This window comes from Haemaphysalis longicornis, unplaced genomic scaffold (genome assembly GCF_048455015.1).
Source record: "Haemaphysalis longicornis isolate Haplotype H1 unplaced genomic scaffold, Haemaphysalis longicornis Haplotype H1 scaffold_12, whole genome shotgun sequence".
In the NCBI taxonomy this organism is placed as follows: domain Eukaryota; kingdom Metazoa; phylum Arthropoda; class Arachnida; order Ixodida; family Ixodidae; genus Haemaphysalis; species Haemaphysalis longicornis.
This window is the reverse complement of record NW_027526225.1, coordinates 86,267,186-86,286,342: the sequence shown is the minus strand read 5'-3', so window position 1 is coordinate 86,286,342 and position 19,157 is coordinate 86,267,186. Positions and strand designations below refer to the sequence as shown.

At 44.8% G+C, this 19,157-nt stretch overlaps 1 protein-coding gene across 1 annotated transcript in view; it reads right to left on the bottom strand.

Annotated features, from left to right (window-relative positions):
- LOC144162919 (chymotrypsinogen A-like) overlaps positions 1-19,157 on the bottom strand; it is a 56,787-nt gene that overhangs the window by 11,952 nt on the left and 25,678 nt on the right. The window contains exon 8 of the mRNA XM_077693645.1: positions 12,130-12,232. Within this exon, the coding sequence (XP_077549771.1) occupies positions 12,130-12,232 (103 nt within the window). The remainder of the gene's footprint in view (positions 1-12,129; positions 12,233-19,157) is intronic.

The following is a 19,157-nucleotide window of genomic DNA, read 5'->3' as shown; positions in this document are numbered from 1 at the left end:
TCGAGAGAGAAGCCGCTGCGGGATAGCATAACGGCTAGTGCACCGGACGCCTTCTGCGGAGATGCGGGTTCGACTCCCGCTCCCGGAAAAAACGGCGGAGTTTTGTCGACTTATATTTTCGCTTATTTTATCACTACATCAAAGAAACATGACAAACACACGTCATTCGGCACTATTAAAAAAAACTCCCCCACCTCCCCGAAGGGGATCGTGCGGAAATGCGAATGCATTGGGTGCACCGATGAGTGCGCTGCGGCAAGCAGTAACGGAGAGAGACGTGCGCTCCACTGCATTTATATACATTTTCCGAGCGCAGCGAGCGGAGAGAGGGTACGCGGAGAGGAGAGAGAGACCCGCGCAACACGCCCACCCCGCGCGCGAGCTCTCTCTCCCGCCGAGCTCCGCGATGCGAGCGCCCTCACACGCCCGAGCGCGCTCCTCCTCTCCACTCACTCTCCGCTACTCCGCCCGAGCTCCGCGATGCAAGCGCCCTCACACGCCCGAGCGCGCTCCTCCTCTCCCCTTGCCCTCCGCTACTCCCGCCCGAGCTACCACCTGCTCCGCTTGCTAGGCGCGCCACAGCTGTTGCTAGGGGCGAGGAGGAGCGCGGAGAGATAACACCTGCGGGCGCACGCCGACGGAGCACAACCCCCGAAAGAAATGCATTCGCATTTACGACGACGACGACGACGAAGGCAGAACTACGAGGTACCCGCCCCGGTGGCTCAGTGGCAAAGGCGTTGCGCTGCTGAGCACGAGGTCGCGGGTTCGATTCCCGGCCACGGCGGCCGCTTTTCTGATGGAGGCGAAAAGCAAAAACGCCCGTGTGTACGAGATTTCGGCGCACGTTAAAGATCCCCAGGCGGTCAAAATTAATCCGGAGCCCTCCACTACGGCGCGCCTCATCGCCTGCGTTGCGTCGGCGCGTTAAACCCTACAATCAATCAATCAAAATCAGAACTACGAGGCGCGCGCTCACCTGCGCTCGCTCGCGCTGGAGGAATGCAGGCGCACGCCGGCCAACAGAGCAAGACAACCCCCGGCTAATAAATGCATTCGCATTTAAAAAAAATCGGAAACAGCCGAATAGCGCTGGCAATGACGACTGCAACCTTGATATGTGTCCTTACCGAGTCCCTCCTCCTGCACACACACACACACACACACACACACACACACACACACACACACACATATATATATATATATATATATATATATATATATATATATATATATATATATATATATATATATGTATATACAGAAAGAAATGACGGCAGTCTACAACGCCAAAGAAGGCATAGGGGAATGGTTATACAAATTTTTACCGTTAGTGACGTTACATTATTTTTTTAATTAATTATGTGAGAAAGAAAGACAGAAAAACACGCGTCCAGATTGGGGACCGAACCCACGCCTTTCGATTAGATCTCGAATGCCTTACCAATTCGGCTACCTGGGCGACTGTGTTCTGCTTCACTTTCTGGGGTATTTATATTTACTACAACTATATCTGACGCTTGAGGGTGGCAGCCAGCGCCACTCAGACTACACAGGGAGAAGGGGACCTTCTTTTCAACCCCCGGGGCGTGACGCGAACGTCTACAGCCTGTCATAGGCGGGTTACTGGCGGGAAAACCCTCTTATGCTACCTTGGCATCAAGGCTGCCAGAACCGAGGCCCTCGCCAAGCTTATGCACGGTAATAGGGTTTGGAAATGAGGGGCTCGTTAGGAAATACAGAAAGAAATGCCGGCAGTCTACAACGCCAAAGAAGGCATAGGGGAATGGTTAGACAAATTTTTACCGTTAGTGACGTTACATTATTTTTTTAATTAATTATGTGAGAAAGAAAGAAAGAAAAACACGCACCCAGAGTGGGGACCGAACCCACGCTTTTCGATTAGATCTCGAACGCCTTACCAATGCGGCTATATGGGCGACTGTGTTCTCCTTCACTGTCTGGGGTATTTATATTTACTACAACAGTATCTGACGCTTGAGGGTGGTAGCCAGCGCCACTCAGACTACACGGGGAGAAGGGGACCACGGCCGCTGGATGAGAGGCGCACTGACGTGCGGCCTGCCGCGTGCCTCCAAAGCGGCGTGAGTGCGCCTAGAGCCAAATACTGCCACCGCGGCGCCACCGTTCCGGGACTGGTTGCGGCGAGCGCGGCCCGCGGGACGCCAGCTTTCGGGCCGCTTATTTCGAAGTGTGGGATTATCATCGGCGTTCCACGCTCCACATAAGGCATTTACCAGCACTAATGTTACGCCTGTTAAAAGACAAACACGATTAGCGGCGGCCGAGCTTCATTTGGTCAAGATGCAAGTTAAATTCCGTTCGCAGCAGCAGCATTACGCGTTAATAAGTGCCTTCTGTCTCGTATTGCTGTGTCGTTGTGTCTTGCATCGCCCGGCATGCTCTTTGTGACCTCACGCCCGGCAGAGATTTACGTTTTGTCTGCAAGCTGCGACTGCAGAGAATATATTAAAATTCCGGACAAACAGAAGCAATGTTTTTGTGGCGGCGCTTGTTATTTATGAGTGCCAACACTGCGCAATGTTTAAGACATAACTAACTTTTTTGTAGGTTTTTTCTCGTGCACTAAATAAAACACCACAATTCGTTTAATCTCATGGCACGTATGAATTGATTACACGTTACTTAGTTCTGAAGTAATACTACTACCACAGCTATGTCGGCCTTTTTTTTATTTTGACAATATATATATATATATATATATATATATATATATATATATATATATATATATATATATATATATATATATATATATATATATATATATATATATATATATATATATATATATATATATATATATATATATATAGGGAGTAGTAGAACTTTGAAGATGGTAGAGAACACAAGAGAAGAAAAACTTCGAACAAGGTAAAAGCACGATTGTGGCCTACGTGTCAGCAAAGAGAACTTGCTGAGGAAAGCAAGTTCTCTTTGCTGAAACGTAGGCCACAATCGTGCCTTTACCTTGTTCGAAGTTTTTCTTCTCGTATATATATATATATATATATATATATATATATATATACAGTTGAATGAAAAGCGATTCCAATTTCTACCTGATCTTTTTACTTGTTCCCTGTAGCCTCGAAAAAAATTAAGAAGAGTATATGGAATGTCCGGGTCGACAAAAATTTTTTTTTTAAATTTGGCGAGCTCGGCAAGCTAAATTTTTGCCCGGACACTAAAGAAAAAACGAAACTTTACAGAAATTCCGAAAATTGCCTAATAATGCGTAAGCATTCAAACACCGCTTTTACCTTTCACATTTTCTTCCTTTCTTTGCTATTTTAAACCAACAATCTACGTCTTCAATATGATAATTATTAATAGTTCTAACTGCGTGAATTACGCATTTTTTGTGCAGATATAAGGCATTACACATCTTGCATTACGTAGAGATTATGCTTGGGTACTCAAAAAATAATGCTGACGTGATAACGTATGTAAAAATTTTCGTACGCTACGAAAATTATTTCGAATTGAAGCGCAGTATGTTCACAGAGCAAAACTACCGCAACGTCTTTTGGAGCGCGCTAATTTGAGAACATACTGGTGCGGCTCCAGGAGCCCGGCCGTTAGCTTCAGGGATAAATGCATATGGGTTTGAATCGGTGATGAAATAACGGAGGAACTGTACCTAGCGCTAGTTCTCATCGCAAAGTTTGAAAAATGCTTAGCAGCTAGGAGAGTGGACCGTACGCACTGTCTCTTGAACACAGCACGGTGCATTTATTTTTCTTTCTATACAACCTCTGTAATCAAGTTTTCAGTAGCGCGTTTAAAGTCATTGTCGTGCCTGCGAAAATGAAACAACCCATATCTCTATGCGCGGCAAGACATGATCGAGCCAGTATCAAAGTATCAAAAGACACGCATAGCAAAATATCTAGTCTTTTCAGATCCTTTTTGAACCATCCTATCGCGTGCCCTCGTTTTACGAGGTGCGCATTCCGCCCGGCCAAAATGTTTTTGCAAAGAAGTGTCTTTAAGGCACGCTTTAATCCGTCGTCGGCAAATATTCATCGCTCTCTCGTGTGTCGACACTGCGTTTCCCGAGAAAAGGTGACATTTTTGAAATTTCGGACAAATAAAGTCCCACCAAATACCTGCCGCTTGAACTGTAACTAACCAACTTGCGGCTTTAAACTGTGCAACGCGGTTTACGTGCTATGTGTGAGACTTTTTCAGACAAAGCTAACCGGTGGTTATCATCTTTTTGTTGAATAATATCTATTTTTAACAATGTTGTCGGATATATCTTTTTAGATTTGTTAGATTTAAAATGTATTGCCTATATCTCATTGAAGAATTATTTTAACTTCGGGCTGCTTCAGTCATGGCCGGGCGGTTGGATCGAGCGACAGAGTGGCAGACATACATACATACGGACAGACAGTTTTTGCGGTTGAGTAGCCCAGGACTGACAACATCTTTAAAACCCGTGCGCTGGCTGTCTCTCAGCCGGCGCAAGCGCTCGCCTACGGGGACCGCCCCGCTCCGTCCCGAAACCAGTCCCCGAACGCTAGCGCCACGAGGGAGTCAAGCGGCGGCAAACGTAAACACCGCCACTCACGCCCTCGCCCGTTGAAATCCGGGCGACGCGGCAGGCCGCACCTTGCGTGCGCTCTCATCCAGCGGCCGTGAGGGGACCTTCTTTTCAACCCCCGGGGCGTGACGCGAACGTATATATATCAGAATCCACGTTATCAGAATCCATATATATATATATATATATATATATATATATATATATATATATATATATATAGCAGAACAGAAAGATACGGGACGAGGGACTACATATCAAGGTTGCAGTCGTCATTGCCAGTGCTATTCGGCTTTTTTCGAAATATTTAATAGGGCCGAATGACGTGTGCTTGTCACGTTTCTTTGATACATTGATAAATAAATAAGCGAAAATATAAGTCGAGAAAAAATCCGCCGTTTTTCCGGGAGCGGGACTCGAACCCACATCTCCGCATAACCGGTGCGGTGCGTTCGCCATTACGCTATCCCTCAGCGGCTTCTTTCACGACTTTAGAGCGGGGGTTTATATTTACAAGAGCTCTGAGGCCGGTCAACCAGCGCCGCCCCTCGACTACCGCGGGAGACGTAGAACGTCTTCTTTCCCAGCGGCCGCCACGTAGACCGTGGTCGGAGGTCGGGGTTAGCAATTGGCATATCCGAACTGCTGGAGCCAGTGCCTCGTAATGCATGTAGCAGAACAGAAAGATACGGGACTAGGGACTCGGTAAATATACATATCAAGGTTGCTGTCGTCATTGCCAGTGCTATTCGGCTTTTTTCGAAATATTTGGTTATGCGGAAATGTGGGTTCGAGTCCCGCTCCCGGAAAAACGGCGGATTTTTTCTCGACTTATATTTTCGCTTATTTATTTATCAATGTATCAAAGAAACGTGACAAGCACACGTCATTCGGCCGTATTTGTTGTGCCCGGTGGACGGTATACCGATCTTGTGTCATAACAAAGCGAAAGGACATAAAGTATATAACGGCGAGATCATTCAAAACTACAACTACATGTGTCACTGCGCATATATTCCATTTTTGTTGACTTCGGCTTCGTGACAATATTAAGCCTCAATTAATAGAAGACAAGCACATAGCCGACAATACAAGCGTCTTTCATCACATGTACACTTTAGTGTGGTTTGTATGCAAACGAATAAAAAGGCCGAATTAAAGAAAACGGCGCCTAAAATATGAGACATGAGAGCACGACATTTACAATAGGAAAAAAACCTGCTGCCTCGCAGCGCAGGCTCGAGTGATGCCAAGAAAAAAAAGTGTATTCATGAATTGCGGACATCTCCTTAGGTTTCTTGGCAACCAAAGTGATATTGCAACTAAAATCCCAGGCCATCTCCACTAACGTGAAACCCGGGGAGGGACGAAGCCTGCAGTCTATAAGTGCACTCTTGGTGCCTTGACGTTTTTGCCAACGGAGATGAAACCGTTGGGGGTAGAGGTATACAGCTTTGTTGTAAAAGTCTCTTGTCTTTGTAGCACTAAGCTTTCTAGCGCGAGACGTAAACAAGGATCACGGTGTTTTTTTTTTAGTACGCGTTACGAAGCGCTGCAGCGTGAAGCTTAGACGAGTGCCCCAGGCGGCACGGAAAGTGTGCCCCAAGACCGGCCCGTCTGTGGCCGTTTTCTGGCATGTCCGGCCAGCATTCAGGTTCTGGCAGCCACTGATCATGCGTTGAACGGCCAACATTCGGCAACCAGCGCTTCGGTATTTTTCCGTCCGCCCGTGTACGGACGCACAACGGCAGCTAACCGGCTGCCAGATATTCAGTTCTCTTACGGATGCCGATGTTGAGAAAGAGAACGGCCGAAGTACGGCCTTAGGGCATCCGTTTTTTCTTCGGGAACTGGCAACAGGCCGAAGCACGGCTAGCGACCGGCCACAGAATATGCGTATTCTTGCGGCAGTTGGTGTTCGAAAGGAGACCGGCCGGAGTGCGGCTGCCGTGCATTCGTTGTTTCAACGGTGAACCGCGCGTCCGGCGGTAGAATATTCGTTTTCTTCGGGCAACCAGTGTTATGAAGGATACCGGCCGACGTACGGCCCCAGAATATACGTTTTTCATTCGGTTAGCTGTCCTCGGCCGAATTACGGCAAGCGAATGGCCACCGAATATTTGGCAACCGGTGTTCAAGAGGAGACCGGCCTACGTAAGGTATCTGGTTATACGTCATTTTTTCGGCAAACGGCATACAGCCGAACAACGGCTAGCGCCTGGGCGCCGAGAATTCATGCACAGACGTGTTTGGAAGGAGACCGACCGGTTTTTTCCTGGGGGCAGAAAAAGCCGTTAGGGAGCCGAATGACGGGGACGCGTTTTTCATCCGCTCCGTGTTTCTACGTTTTAAATGAACGAACATCGTTTTTCAAACAGTAATGAGTGTTCTCGGTGAACGGGCAAGGTGCAAGGACTCACTGGACATTAGCACGGAACCTTTTAGACCATCGAAATGTCATTTATTGCCACAAGAAGACTGTGCCACACCGACGGGTGAGCTAAGCCTCGCCAGTCATCGCCGCTACGACGCCTCTGCCGCCGGCTTCGTCGACGCATCAGCTCGAGGCTATTCGCCCCCTCAAGAAATGGAGAGCATTGGAGACATCGACCCGGCAGAGATGTCCGATCCCAGATGGAGATGGTTCACCAGAATAACTGGCCTTCAAGGGCGTCGAGCAAGCGGCCACCACGCAGGAGCTAAAACGCCACCATGTTAAGGACTCCCCACCAAAGAAAGGCAAGTGCGAGCAAAAGCGCAAGTTATTCTGCTTACAATTAAACTGCGACAAGCAATGTTGCACTATGTTGTTGGTGATAAACGTAGAAGAGACTCGTTCGCGCATTGGTAGGATCAACGTCATGCCCTGCACTATGTTACTTCATGGGATTTTACGACTGCCTATTTAGAAAAAAAAAACTATTTTAAATTTGCGATAACAACAGAGCCTTGTCACTGACGAAGCCTATCTGTTAATTTAGTTCCGATGTTTGAAGGTGAGCTTAGCTACTCTTCGGACATGACTCATTTGGTTAAACATAATCGCCAGCATCCTAGCAAACACGGATTTTGTCAGGATTTTCTTGCTCAACGCAGATTGTTGAGTTCACGCACGATTTGGCTCTTGCAATAGATAAGATTAAAGTGGTTGACTGTATATTCTTGGACTGCAAAAAAGCAAATGATGGTGTTCCATATCTACTTCTGCGTAGTACATTTCATCCTATGAACTGGATGAATCGGTTTTCGCAGTTATTACTATTGGCCCTATAGCTTTGTTCAAAAGTACTGTGTAGTTTACCGGACTATAGCGAATGAACGTGATTCCGTATACCTGCAGCTTTATTCGAATTTAATAACATCCTGGTGTGCTGATCCAGAAAAGTTTTTGGATGTTAAACAGTGTGTTAACGGCACCTTTACAAGAAAACCTTCATTCCAATTGAATACGTATACCGTAAATTATGCTGCTGTGACAACGGCCGAGGAATATAAATACCTAGGAGTTTATTTAGGGAGTGGTTAGAGGTTAAATAGGCAGGTTCATACCATAAAAGTTACGGCTGTATATGTTTTTGGCTTTCTGAGACAAAATTTCAGTGAACCTCCATCTAACTGAAAAGAACAACCGTATTTCACTCATGTGCGCTCAATCTTGGAGTACGCGTGTGTTTTCGTGGCTCCCTACACCAAAGAGCTGGTTGATGCGTTCGAAAACATACAGAATATGTCGGTGCGATTCGTATTAGGTAATTGTCATGCTCAACTTAGCATGAGAGAAAGTAAAAGTAAACTGAAAACCATAGGTTGAACTTTTTTCGTAATATCTATCATTCGAAAACTGGAGTAGAAGGGGAGAAGTATGTCCAAGCGCCATTCTACATATTAACTTATATTATTAATTAACTTTCCTTTAAAGGTGACGCCTTGCGCGATTCATTTTATTTTTCATCAATACTGCAGTGTAATTATCCTCCACGTATGATTGCATTAACTGTTTATATTGACGATTTTCAGCGCGCTTTGTAGAATTATTTTGTTATTTTGTCTCATCTTTAATGCTTAGTGTTATGTATCTCCCTTGTGTAATGCATGCAAAGGCAAGCAGGCATCAAATAAATAAATAAATAAATAAATAAATAAATAAATAAATAAATAAATAAATAAATAAATAAATAAATAAATAAATAAATAAAACAATGAATAAATAAATGAATAAAAATCAATCAATAAATAAATAAATAATTAAAAAATAAATAATAAATAAACTTCCAGAGGTGCAAGATTGTCTCCGACGGGTTGAGAACCCTGCGGATTCAACCTTGACCAATAAAATATTTATTGCCCTATTCGTTGCAGTATGCAAGGTTTCCTGTATGCATGCTACCATTGCTATGTTATTGGTTTGAAACAAATTATGTAACTCTAATTTTACCCCTTTCCTTGCGTGAACACAGAGGGATACAACTGCAGCCACCTGAAACAGGGCGTCATTCGCAACGCGTCTAGAATTTTTTGAACGTAGTATGACATTAGAAGTAAATTAAGTTCTTTAGGACTATTAAGTGGTGTGGACCTATACTCATGAAAACAACATTAAAATAGATTGAAAATGAAAGTACCTGTTCGCCCCTTCTTAGGATCAGCCCTGCGCAAGATCATCAGAAAAGTTGATCGAGTAGAAAATGTCTTTGCAAGAAAAATGGGCAAAAACTGGGCATACTTTTTTGTGAAGGAGTTATATTAAATGCTCCTGAGTGTTTTGTTGAGAACCAAAACGCTTCGTAAGGGCATTCACGCCGGTTTTATATACATCAAAATTGGTCAAGCAACATATATAAAAATAGTTTCTGTAGTCATAGCATGAAAGTGTTCCGGAATATTGCCCTAAAAGAAATTGGCTAAAAGAGGCGCAATTTATCTCTCTGAAATTCAACCCACTAAAATATGCGCCCTCCGCCGCCCGCCCCCCCCCCCCCCCGCCCCTCCTCTTTCCCCATTTATTACAGGTAAGCCGCCCCACAGAGGATATCAGGACCTGGACAATACATCTATTCAAGCTCTACAAAGAACTGAATATTTTCTGTGTTCGGCAGTAAAGGAGGCACTGCAATTAAAGGAACGACAATTTGTGAGCACTGTTTAATAAATGAATTTTGCTGTCAATTGAGGCTGGTAATTAAAGGAGTACTTACACGAAATTTTTATGTTACGTTTTTTTCGCTGCTATGCGTGCCTATCAGCCCACTAATCATAGATTGACAGATTAGACGGTCGAGCGCAGCGTAAACATTCATTTACGGCGTCGTTTATTCGTGCCAGTTTCGGTTTCGACAAAAAAACGCCGAGCGGCCGCCATGACAGCATGTACGACATGGCGTCACCATTCTTGCCGTATCGCTGCCTCTCTGGAAGCGCGCGCGAGCGAGCGCACGCGCGCGCCCAGACCGGCCGAGGTCTTCGCCGTCCCCACAGGCCCGGGCAGCATGACGTCAGTCCCAAAACCATGACGTGTACACACGCCCGAGCAGCGCGCGCCAACCACAGCCAGCGCGTCGGCTTCGTCACGGGAGCCCCGACGTCGGCAGTTTGGGGCACGTAGCAGATGATGTCACGTCGGCCCGCTCTGGTCTTTCTCGTGCGGGCGAAGATTAAAATGGATTTTAAATATGTTTCGCTGAACGGTTGCTGTTGAAACTTGCTGGGAGATATCTCCTGATAAAAAGGAAGCGTTTTACATAGTTATCTCAGCTTTGAAATTTCGTGTCAGTACTCCTTTAAGCAAGGCTGCTCTGAAAGCTTGACGGCTGGTGGTTGAGCGCGAGCTCACTTTGATGTGGCTGCATTCGACCCAAAATGCTGGGTTTGGGCTGCTTCTGCACTGCGCGAATGAGTCATCTGCTTGCGCGGCATGCAGTGACCGGCCTCAGTACAGTTAACGTACTGTGGCTGAACTCCAATGCCCGTAGCACGGCCGTCTTTCCGGTAGCTTTAGTCCGGCTGGAGTCCGACGACCGCATCTCGGCTGTAATCCGGCGGCCGTACTTCGGCCGTACACAGGTGGCTTTGGAATGGCCGGAGCCCTACGGCTGGAATCTGGCCGTATGACCGTAAGCCGGTCAACTGGCCGACGGACACTGGCCGTTGGACAGCCATGGGAGTACGGCCGTATACGGCCAAAAGGCCCACATTTGGACATGGGCCGAACATGGCTGCCGGAAAACGGCCGGACAGAAAATCACCGGCCAACGTACACCGGCCTGTTTTAGGCCGAACAGTCCTGTGCTGCTTGGGGCCCTGGTGTTTTTTTTTAATACGCGTTACGTTGTAGCGCGAGGCGTAAACGAGTTTCCCGGTGTTTTCGTACCATGACGTATACATGAGACGACGATTACGACGACGATAGGAGACGACAACAGCCCCGGCCCCTGAGGGGATTCGGCCGTAAAACAAAAGAACTTACTACTTAATGAACCACGGGCTTAAAAACCACCGTGCACCAATACGAAAGGTTTTTCAAATACGTGGAAATATTCACAGGGGCCTAGACTGCGTACTTTAGAAAGGTGTCCCTACTGCACTTGAATAAAGAAAATAAAACTCTCGCTTGCTTGACAGCTAGCGCCACCTTGTGCAAACAGGATAAACCAAAATGTGCTTCTTGTTCATTTTTTCATTTCATTAAAGAATTGGTATATGTCTAAAAGAAGCAAACTAGGCCGTTATAAACACATGTACGGATTTGCAAAGCTTTTTGTATCGGTACACGATGCTTTTTAAGCTCATGGGTCATGAATGAGTAGGTTCCATTAGAATATGATCAGGTGGGTCGCCCTCAAACGTTAAAAGGTTGAAACTACCCGGTGGTTTAAAGTAGCGTTACAAAATAAAAACTTCTAGAGTATCGGCACTCTTTTCTCTCATTGTTATGTGCCGCCAGGATTTTCATTGGTCGGTCGGCACCACGTGATATTTGTTTACATATGGGCACAGCCATTCTGTTTCTGGGCGCCTATCTCTCTCACTCTCTCTCTCTCTCCGCTGCGCGGACGCTAGAGCGGCCGGTCACACACTGCCCGTCACAACCGGCGGCGGTTTCGTTGGGAGAGATGGCAACACTGCAAGCCAGAAACAAAATTGCCCCCAGACGCTTCCGGGTGCACGAAGTGGCGGTACTCTTAACCGTAGCTTATTTAGCGACGCTAGTTTAAACCGTAAACAAAAAAAAAAACCTGGCTCTAAACCGCGCTCTATCAAAAGTGACAATTTCGTGACCGAACATCGAAACGGGTAGTTCCACTTCTACACGTTGCCTCGCGACATCGAGTTGCCTCGTGACATCGGTTGTGTAGAGTAAATAAACGCGTTGCTTCAGCGTACTTCGTCGTTTTACGCTACATTAGACTGCGTCCCGTTTAGAATTTAAAATAAGGGAAATTCTGTTTTCAATTTGAAAACCTGTTGTGTGTGTTTTTTTTTTTTTGCGTTTCGGTTGAGATTTGTAACCAGTAAAATGTCTGAAAAGCACTCACGCTATGCCTTGCAATGACGTCCACGCTTCGAATTTGAACTCCCGCCTCGTCGCTGAGAAGGTTGTGGCTGCCAAACTTCACCACCAAGTCCTCTGCGCGCTTACTGCGTAAAAGAATACACAAATGATAGTTACGCAAATGACAATACGGGAAAAGAGACAGTGCTTCCGCCTAAGCGACGGACCCGAATGTCACGGCGCGCGCGTTTTGAAAGGACATTGCTATGAATGCGAGATGTCGTCGTCTGCCCTTCATCACGTAGGTTGTTTGTCGTCGCTGCAGTAGTTTATAAGCATATTAGCCCTTACAAAAATGGATTTTGAGTTTCAATTCAGTTCCAGTTGAGTTTTTATTGAGTCAACAGAAACCTAATTCAAACTCAATTGGCTATTGAGATGTGTCAGTAGAAACTCAAAAGGATTTGTATTGAGAAAACGCAATACAAAACCAATTGACACCAGTCTATTGAAACTCTTTGGAGAACCAATTTACAAAACTCATCAGGCTGAAACATACACTTTGAAGGGCTATTTTTTTCAGCGCTGCCCACTGTGTCTACATAATTAAGACTACTAGGTGACTTTTATGTATTTTTATTCTACATTGACATTTCTATTGAGTGCAGTCAATAAAAAGTCAACGAGGTTTCAATAGACAAAACTCAACAGAATATCAAATGACTTTGTTTAATTGAAACTCAATAGAGTTTCTACTGACAAAAATCAAGTAAAATTGAGAGTCGAGCTAGTTGGTGAACATACGTTGTTGAAAATTATACCAGTGTCCTTCTTTTTGTCCATGTTTTATGGTTCGAGCTTAATTTTCAAAGCTGATAATACTCCTTAGGCCAGTAGCCTTTACCAGCAGCATCTTCGCCCAAATAATAATTATACCTGCTAAGTGGGGAAATCAACTATATTGGACAATTTTTGACTGCATTTCCTCAAATACTGCCGCAACATGCTTTGCACAAAACAATGGAGGAACTAAACATTGACAAAACTCTAGTGACTCATCTCTTCTGGCACGTGACTCCCGCGGAATCGTTTCCTTGCTATAGCAGCGGATTTTCTTCTGTATACCTTAGCACGCATTGACATTTGCAATCTCCACAACTGCTAAGCTTCCGCTTTAGCGGCAGTGGACATATTCGAAGTCAGTCTTCCGGGAAAGTTGGAGCGGAATCATGAAGCATGCATATCTCGGCCTTGAAAAAACGGAAAGGAGGGGGGGGGGGGGGGAAGGGAGGCTACACATCTCGGGTCCCAGTGCTGGGGACAAAAAAAAGTCGTCACTTCCCCTACCTCTTTTCACACATACAATGCTGTGATACCTTGTGTTCCGGGGAGGGGAGGTGGGGAGGAGGTACATTTAAAACGCGATTTCATCTGCTACATCTACAAAAGGCATATGTGACATCGCATCCTAGTGCGATGATTCAGTGTTTTTCTGTGGAGGCACGATACTAACAGCGCTGTTTTGCAAAAATGAATACTTAGCTCACAAAGCCAAACGCACAAGAATATTCCAGTGACGAAATTGTGCCTATAAATACTCAGAAAAAAAAAAACAGCAACACTTTGGTGTAAATCCCTACATGTCGAAAAAAGAACAATTAAATTTTTGTACACAGCGAACTTTTAAAACAAGCGTTCAAATCAAGCGAACGCAGGCTTGGCCTCTCGTCGTTCACTCGTGGACTTCATTACTCCAGTTATCATTCGCGCACCCCGCCGTGGTCTGAGCCCAAGGACGCGAGTTCTATTCCCCGTCATACATAACTTTCCTTGAGGATACCGTGAACTGTCAATGATAACAACAGTATTACAGCAATGTAGAATGTAGAGAATCCCACGAGGAGCAAACGCGCATCTACGCTCTATTAAAACAGGTGAAAACAGTTCTTTCACTGCAAAAGAACTCCGTACGCCAGTCCAAGGCGCCGCACTGAACGAACAAACGAAGAAAAAAAATGAAGAAAGACAAACTGAAGCGCTGATTAACAACTCATCTTTACTGCACAGGGTCACAAAAAGAAAGAACGAGCCTGACACTGCTTCACGCCACTACAAAAAAAAAAAAGAGAGAGAGAGAAACCGAACAAATTAGTGGGCTGGCGTGCCGCTTGTTACACTCCGAACCGCTCTCGCGCTAACGAAAGCATGTCTTTTAAAGATGTCAACACGTCCGCGGACTACGTTTCTCAAACACAAGCGCCTCGCAAATATCCTGCGCCCGCAAGCAGATCAAGAACTTTGAAGCTGTTTTCAAAGATTGGACTTTCCAGAATTCTTCCGTCCTCTCTCCTGCTGCAGTTCGCCGAAGCGGGCGCCCGGACACAAAAGACGTGCCATCCACCTCCACACCCGGCGATAACCAGTTCTTTTGGTTCCTCTGGCACCCTCCCACGCTAAGCTAAAGCAGTGCGCCTCTCATCCAGCGGCCGTGGCTAAAGTGACCGCGCTGTCACGACACGGCCGGACTGGAGGAGCGGCGAGCGCGCACACTTCATTTGAAAGTGCGCGCCCGCCTATCCTCCAGCCCGGCCGTGGGCACGAATGTCTAGTACGCGGCGTTGCCACTGCCGCCAGTGGCGCTGACAGCAAACATCGAGTCCTCGGCGGAGTTCGGTTATCTGCAATATAATATTACTGCTGCTAGAGGGGTTGGTAATAATTCTATAAAAAAATTATTGTAAATATTAACATAGGACTCACAAGCCGCCGTAGGTTTTTTTGATATCTCGTGTCAATGTTTTCACGCTCAGTTTTCACAAGAATGCGTAGCTGTGGCATAGCCAGCATAGCCATCGCAAACCGACTTGAAACCTGTTGAAACCAAGCCAATGTCGCTTGTTCGCCATCCCGGATGTGCGGGCGACAACGTGGTGCGGTCTTTCTCACTGTTCTGTGAAAATTTACAGCTTTGCTCGTGTTGTTGGCGATTTATGTGCCGTGTGCGAATCTTTTCAACCAGCATCGAAGGTCAGACATTGCAGTGCAGCTGGCGATACATCGAATTTATTGAAGGAAAAGCCATCGTATGCGCTCTTCTACCGCCGGTGAACATCCTTTGTGTGTCGTGTTGTGTTTGTGCGCTATGATCGTACGGTGAAGAAGCTTGCGAAGTGAGGTGTTACCATGCCTGTTAGCCACGCTTTGTAATCCGTCAAATTCACCACGCTGGGAGCCCCGCTGGGAGCGACGTTGTTATAAGGTAAGTTCATTCTTTCCGAGCGCTCCTGTACATTTCATCATGACTAACGTTGTGCAGACCTACCTGAATGGCTATACTCACGACTTGGTTATTTGTCGCTATATAAACAGTGTTTTTACGCATGCCGTCTCGAGATCGACCTAAAGGGTACGATTTCGCTTCAGCTTTTCAAAAATACTGTACGTAAGTGTAACAAATTGAAGGGGGTATTGTACCGGCACACATTTTGACATCAATCGGTAGTTTTACTGTCTTCCGCGCTGCTGTATTGCTTTCGCGTGTAATATATTTGTATGTATCTTAAGCTAAAGGTCTAACAAAACCTTTGAAGGCAAGTGACGAATAAATAAAATTCTAGATGCAGTGCTGCTACAGAACGGAGCAGCAGCCCTGTATTGCCTGGTACGAAGTGTGCTAAAAAAAGAAAGAACACCATGATTAAGGTAAATAAAATGTTTGACGAACGAAGTTAACGAAAATGAAAAAAAAAATGGAGGTCGAATCGAACAAGTGCCTGTCGGATCAATAACAGACGCACGAATACTGCGCTATGTAAACACACCTGACAGCGCTAGGCTGAGAGGCAGATCTACCAGTCACAAACAGTATAGTGTGTTCAACCAGTTAAGAGAGATGGCGGTAAAATATACTTACAAGCTAAAGTGCTGGCTGCCGGCAATATATTTGCTTCCTAATTTGAACGATTGTTTGGAGAAAGAGCGTTCCCTGAGTGCAGAGCAGTGACTCAGGTGACAAACGTGGCCTAAAACGTACTTCATTCCAGCTAAAGAAATAATGCCCAAGAATATAACAAATTCATTTATTACTTTTGGAAAATAGAGACTGTGTATCCGCAGAAGCTAGGTTTTGAACCCAAAGCATCTTTACACAAGTCTTATGCGTTACCTTGACACCCTAAAGGCAAGCAGACACTTTGGTTTTAAAACCAATGAAGAAAAAAATGTGCTGCGTAAGGAGTAGTTGGAAACAGACTGCACACTGTTATATATTAGTCTTTTACCACAAAGTGCCAGTTCTCTCCACGTATCTTTCAGGGAATTTCTCATTTTCCAATTTTTGTCTCAGGTGCTAGGCAGCTTGCGCTAGAACATGTACATGCGTCAAACTTTCAAACTGATGAATACCGGTTTTGACTAAGCACTTGCTCGACTTGCTAGCATAAATTGAAATTTGCCATTGCTTATAATCACAACCTGCTGATTGCCTTTCTGGGAGCAGTTTTGAATAAGTTGGGCTGAATGTGGTGTGAGTAATAGCAAAATCACTGAATAACATTTTGGCTGAACGTGGCATCAGACGTGCCACTGACTGATGCTACACCGGCATTGCGCGAGGGCTTAGTCGATCTGTTGTGACAAATGTTCTGCCTCTAGGAATTACCCAAATGATTGGTCGGCACGGTGTCACTGTACTGTTTTAGTGCTGCTACTGTATAGAAAATCTTGCCAAGCAAAGGGAAAAAAAAAGCTTTTACATTTTTTCTCATTTACAGCAACTCTGCTGTTTTTTCCTCTCACCAAACAAAATTGTTTCGTGTTCTCGTTGTGTGTAAACTGGCATCACGACCTTGTTATACTGGGACACTCCTCTGGCATTGTTACGATTAAGGCAAAAATGTCGATATACCAATATCTCATATGATCCCTTCAAGCTGCTGCTTAGTGCTACTTGTTTGTTATACATATTGCAAGGCACACACCATACTTCAGCGTTACAAGAGTGTGAAAGACTGCGAAATTCAACTTACATATTTTTTTCTGTCAGGTTCTTTCTGGCAAGTTTTTTTTTCTTTCACTGGTCATGTAATTTTTTTCCACTAGTCGGTAAGCACAAAGTATTATGCGCTCATTCATTCATAAAGCTATTTGCAATGATTGCCTGTTGTAGTAACTTTAGTTTACAGTACCTCTTGACACTAGTTTTTTTTTTAATCAAGGCTACAATTTTGTAAACCAGCTCATGCAAGTTGACAGTTATGTAATTTTGTTTTGACATTTCCAGCATTGAAATTTCACAAAACCAAATCCACAGGTTGACAGGTATGCTTTTGGACAGGTTTGGTAGTGGCTCACCCAGTCTTGATAGGCCTAAGCGGATTTCTTTTGGGCCTCAAAGATGTGGAAGACACGATAACTAACCCATGCGAGTGATTTTGTGGCTTCCTGCGGGCATAGTCGTTCCTCTAGATTTCAGGTGCTTTAATGCGGAAGGCATTCAAGTAAAGGCGTTCCACTCCCTACCCATTGTAGAATTAATTGATGTGGTTAGTTTGCCTTGATGCATTAAAACCTGAAACAAGCTTATACATTTGTTGAACTGCTGTCTCCTTGCCTTGCTTTCCAAAAATACAAACCATCTAACATATAAAATAGGAAGCTACTTAGACCAGCATGCTTAATAAGAAGGGACGCAATCATTTCGTACTATACTGGTGGAAACAAACAAGTCTGTTTCTTGTATTTTGCAGGCTACACAGTCAAGTAGCCAAGTGGACCCTGCAAGGCTCCAGTCCTCCCGTGCTGCTTTCGTGAGCAATAAAGCAAGCGTTGCCATGAAACACCCCACTATTTCACCTGCTCAATGCACACCTTCATTTTTTGCATTATTGAAGCAGACTCACTATATATTTAGTACAGTCAACTGAACTTTACGAGGCATTGTTGAAATAACTTGATAAAAGACTAAAATGAAATCAAACGGGCTGTCTTGAATATGCTCAATAGGTTTTCATTTGACATTTCTCAACAGGAACTCAACGGGAGAATCAATAGATAGTCAACACAGACTCAACTGGAACTCCACTGACTTTTCTCAATAGACTTTCAATTGATACATCACAACAGGAACTCAACAGAAAAAGTGTATTGAGAGTCAACAGAAACTCAATTGGAAATCAACAGATATGTTGAATATAGTCAATAGACTTTCAATTGAAACACAGCGTTAAGTTTGAATTGAAACACGGCGGCCAATTTTCAACGAGAACTCAATACAAAATTTCTATTCAAAGTCAATTGACTGTCAACACATTGTACTGAGTAAAGTCAATTGACTTTCAATTCAATCTCAATAACCATTTTTGTAAGGGAGGTCCAAAAAATCACCGAAACGGCCCGTACCGTGCTCAAAATATTCCCACTAACGCACTATTTGCGCCTCGCGGATTAACATCTGGCTGCGGTGATGAGGCACAGCGGCAATACCGTTGAAGATTAGAATGCTGGTGGATGAAAAGCGGAGAGGTGAACATTGCCTAGGACAGCTACCACCTGGAACAGAAAAAAAAATAAGTATTTTGTGCGTAATAAGTTTTTTTGTGCCTGCCCTAAGAGCAGCGTTAGTATTAAGCGGAGAGTATAAAACATTGGTATATTAGTTTTTTTGGTAAGATGACACATCATCACCCCGCTACAAAGGGGAAACCAATAGCAATCATCATCAATCATCAACGTTCTCGTTCTTAAGTTGTATCCGGGTATAGCGACCACTGATCTCCAGTGGAGATCAGTGATAGCGACCGCCAGGTTCGCTAAGCGCAATCCTCTCCACGCCTGTTTGAAGAAACCGTGAAGAAAAAATGAACAAAAAAGTTTGATGCATTGAAAAAAAATATTATTGACCCAAAGAGCAACGATTCATATTTCAACGCAAACTTAGACCAATTAACAGTTGATGCAGAAAATAGTTGATGCAGTGGTTATTCACCAGCCCTTTTCTCTTCCATCCTTATTACGTCACGTAGACATGTTTGTACGATTGCCAGCCGCCGACTAAAGCCCCCGCTAAGAAAT